The sequence below is a fragment of the Macrobrachium nipponense genome, chromosome 22, assembly GCF_015104395.2.
Source record: "Macrobrachium nipponense isolate FS-2020 chromosome 22, ASM1510439v2, whole genome shotgun sequence".
NCBI lineage: Eukaryota > Metazoa > Arthropoda > Malacostraca > Decapoda > Palaemonidae > Macrobrachium > Macrobrachium nipponense.
Window position 1 is genome coordinate 20,287,959 of NC_087213.1, and position 3,136 is coordinate 20,291,094.

General features: G+C 50.2%; 1 protein-coding gene across 1 annotated transcript; it reads right to left on the bottom strand.

Annotated features, from left to right (window-relative positions):
• Positions 1 to 1,927: 1,927 nt before the first annotated feature.
• LOC135198214 (uncharacterized) lies at positions 1,928 to 2,461 on the bottom strand. Its single transcript, XM_064225787.1, has one exon. The coding sequence runs from the start codon at positions 2,459 to 2,461 to the stop codon at positions 1,928 to 1,930; it is 534 nt and encodes a 177-aa protein (XP_064081857.1).
• Positions 2,462 to 3,136: the final 675 nt, after the last annotated feature.

The following is a 3,136-nucleotide window of genomic DNA, read 5'->3' on the forward strand; positions in this document are numbered from 1 at the left end:
ATGTTGCCAATACTTAAATGTTGCCATATCATATTACTGGACTTAACATGGGATACTCTAATGGCACGCAACATGTGAAATAATGTTTGAACATAATAATAACATAATAATACTGGTACATGTGAAATGCGTCTTTTTCATGTACCTACACCTACACCTCCCTCCTCCCCCTCACGCTCGTAGTGCATTCTCGAGCGGACTCCTTTTCCATGAGGCTTTGGGAACGACGTGGGTTTACTGGAGGAATACTGACTAAGGACTCTCTTTCTAGGTCCTTGGCTAGGGGCCACAGGGACAGGGAGAAAGGGGTCACTATTAGTGGGTGCACCAGGCGAAGAAAACGACGATTACGCCACCACACACGACCACTAGGGAGACGAATTTGATAGTCTCTTGACCTTCCATGACCCATGACAGTGCCAACTTTGTCCCAATGATGAGAGGTCGGGTCTTGAATCCGAAGAACTTGCTGTCCGACACTCAACGTGGGTAAGGGGTGGGCATGCTTGTCGTACTGCTCTTTACCTGCTTGTAACAAAGCGGCAGCACGGCGGTCACAATCTCGGTCTTTGACCTGCCACTTCCTTGGAGAATGCTTGAGGGTGGGCAGGGATACATGACCTGAGAGGACAGCCATACAGGATCTGGGCAGGAGAGCGTCCAGTAAAGTTAGGAGTATTTCTGAGCTCCAATAAGCCTCGGTCAATGCTTCACAATCAATGTTGCCAGATGGGGCTGTTTTGAGGATGAGGTGCTTGATCGACTTCACAGCGGCTTCAGCGTGACCATTCGATTGTGGGTAGTGGGGTGAGGTTACCATGTGTCGGACTCCCCATTCGGTCCCCATTTCATAAAATCCAATTGAACTCTGCGCTGGTGAATTGGGGGATCCTCCATCTGTCCTTAGGCGAAGGGGGACACCAACTTCACGGAAATAGCGGCGGAAGATCCTGATAGTATTGGAAGCGGTAGTATCGCCTTGGCAGGGTGCGACAACAGGCCATACCTGACAGGCGATCGACGACGACGAGGAAACACTTCCCTGCAACAAAAAAGAAGTCGGCTGAGACAGACTCGAATGGGTCTTGTCGGGTTGTTGTCATTCATTAGAGTTTCCTTTGCGGCTGAGATGGCTTGCATGTCTGACATGCCTCACAAGCTCTGACTGTGTTGGCAATATCAGAGTCAATGCCAGGCCAGAAAACTGACTGCCTTGCTCTGCGCTTGGTTTGCTTCCACACCTCTGTGGCTGTCATGCAAGTGGGACAAGGTACGACGACGGAGAGCGGCAGGAACTACAACCCTTGCTCCATACAGGACAAGGTCACCATCGGTGTAGAGATCTTCACGTAGTTTCCATAAGGAAGTAAGGAATTGTGAAGGTCATATCTGTTGCGAGGAAATCCTCATGTGACACAATCGAGTAGGTGAGTATACGCAGGATCTGGCTTTCGCTGCGTCACGAAGATCCTGAAGTATCCTGTCAGGATCCTGAGCTGGAGACTCGTCTGAAAGCGTAACGGCGTTCACAGCCATGACAGTTCGAAGATGAGCAGCGGAAGAAGCACCCGAGATCTCGTCCTCCTGTAGTTGGGGTTGGTCTGACTTGTGGGGCGCGGAGCAATGCATCTGGGATGCACAGCAACTTACCCGCACGCCACACAGCTGTAAGATGTAGGGCGAGATTTTCTCCTTGAGGCGCTGGAGACGAGAGTTCTCGATGGCATCCAGCGTATAACTGTTCAGAATAGGTATGAGGGGCCGGTGATCCGTCATCAGAGTAAAATTCTGTAGGCCTGCTAAATATAGCCTACATTTCGACATTGCCCAGACAACGGCTAGCATCTCAAGCTCGATGGTGGCATATCATGTCTCTGCGTCAGCGAGAAACCGAGAACCAAAACACTGAACTAGACGCAGGTGTCCATTACCATGGTCCTGCAGGAGGGCATATCCAATGCCGTGGAGGCGTGAAGCGTCCGTCTGAAGAACAACAGGTAGGGTCTGGGTCAAAGAGGGCAAGAACTGGTGGACTGGTGAGAGCTAACCTGACACGTTGAAATGCTTCATCATGGTCGGGAGTCCAAACAAATGTTCTCTTGGGACTCATCAGGGGACGTAAAGGTTGGGCTGCAATGGAGATGTCAGGCGTGAACTCCGCTAACTGGTTGACCAATCCCATAAACGATCTGATGTCTGTCAGGTTAACAGGGGTTGGGAAATCCTTGATGGCACTGACTTTCTGCTTATCAGCTGAGATGCCGTCTCCTGAGAGATTGTACCCACAGAAATTCACGGAGGGTGCAGCGACCACAAATTTATCCTTGTTGAGTGTGATCCCAAACTTGCGGCACCGGGTGAGCACTTCGTGGATACGATGAAGGTGTGTAGTGTAGTCTTCGTCGTGGAGAGCAAGGTCGTCTATGACCTTAACACAGTTTTGGACACTTGAAAGGGCCATATCACCTAGCAGGCAGAGGCGTCTCCAGTAGCTGCGAAGCCCATCGGTCCTCTGCAATGTATGAACCGACCATATGGCGTAATAAAGGTGGTTAAATGCTGATCTTCTTCTGCCAGTTCCATCTGCCAGTAACCATAGAGAGCATCAGCTGTGGTGAAATAACGAGCCTTCGGGCCTACACTGCGAATAGCGGTGTAGGGTGTGGGTGAAGGATGGGCTGGACGAGAAACCTGGCTATTCAACTTGGTCAGATCGACAGTGATTCGTACTCCTGTCCCATTCTTGGGAACGACGACGAGAGGGTGGCACCAAACTGACGGGTCATCACCAGCAGGTTTTGATTATCCCTTGGGCCACCATGGAGTCAAACCTCTTCTTTGACTTGGTCCTTAAAAGCGAATGGAATCTGTCTTGGGGTGTGGATGGCAAAAGGCACTGCACCATCCTTAAGGTGGATTCTCATGGGAGGACCAGCCATAGGCTTGAGAGGAGCTGTCTTCAACTCTTCTTTCGAGACCAACACATCTTGAAACTCTTGAAGAAAGTATTCCTTTGCTGCTGAAGGTGATGTGGTCGCTGAGATGGGTAGCTCCTTGACTCTATTAACGTGTTTGACTTCTAAAATAGGTTTAGGGAAATCAGGAGATATTATGGCCAGTTCCTCACAATGACCAT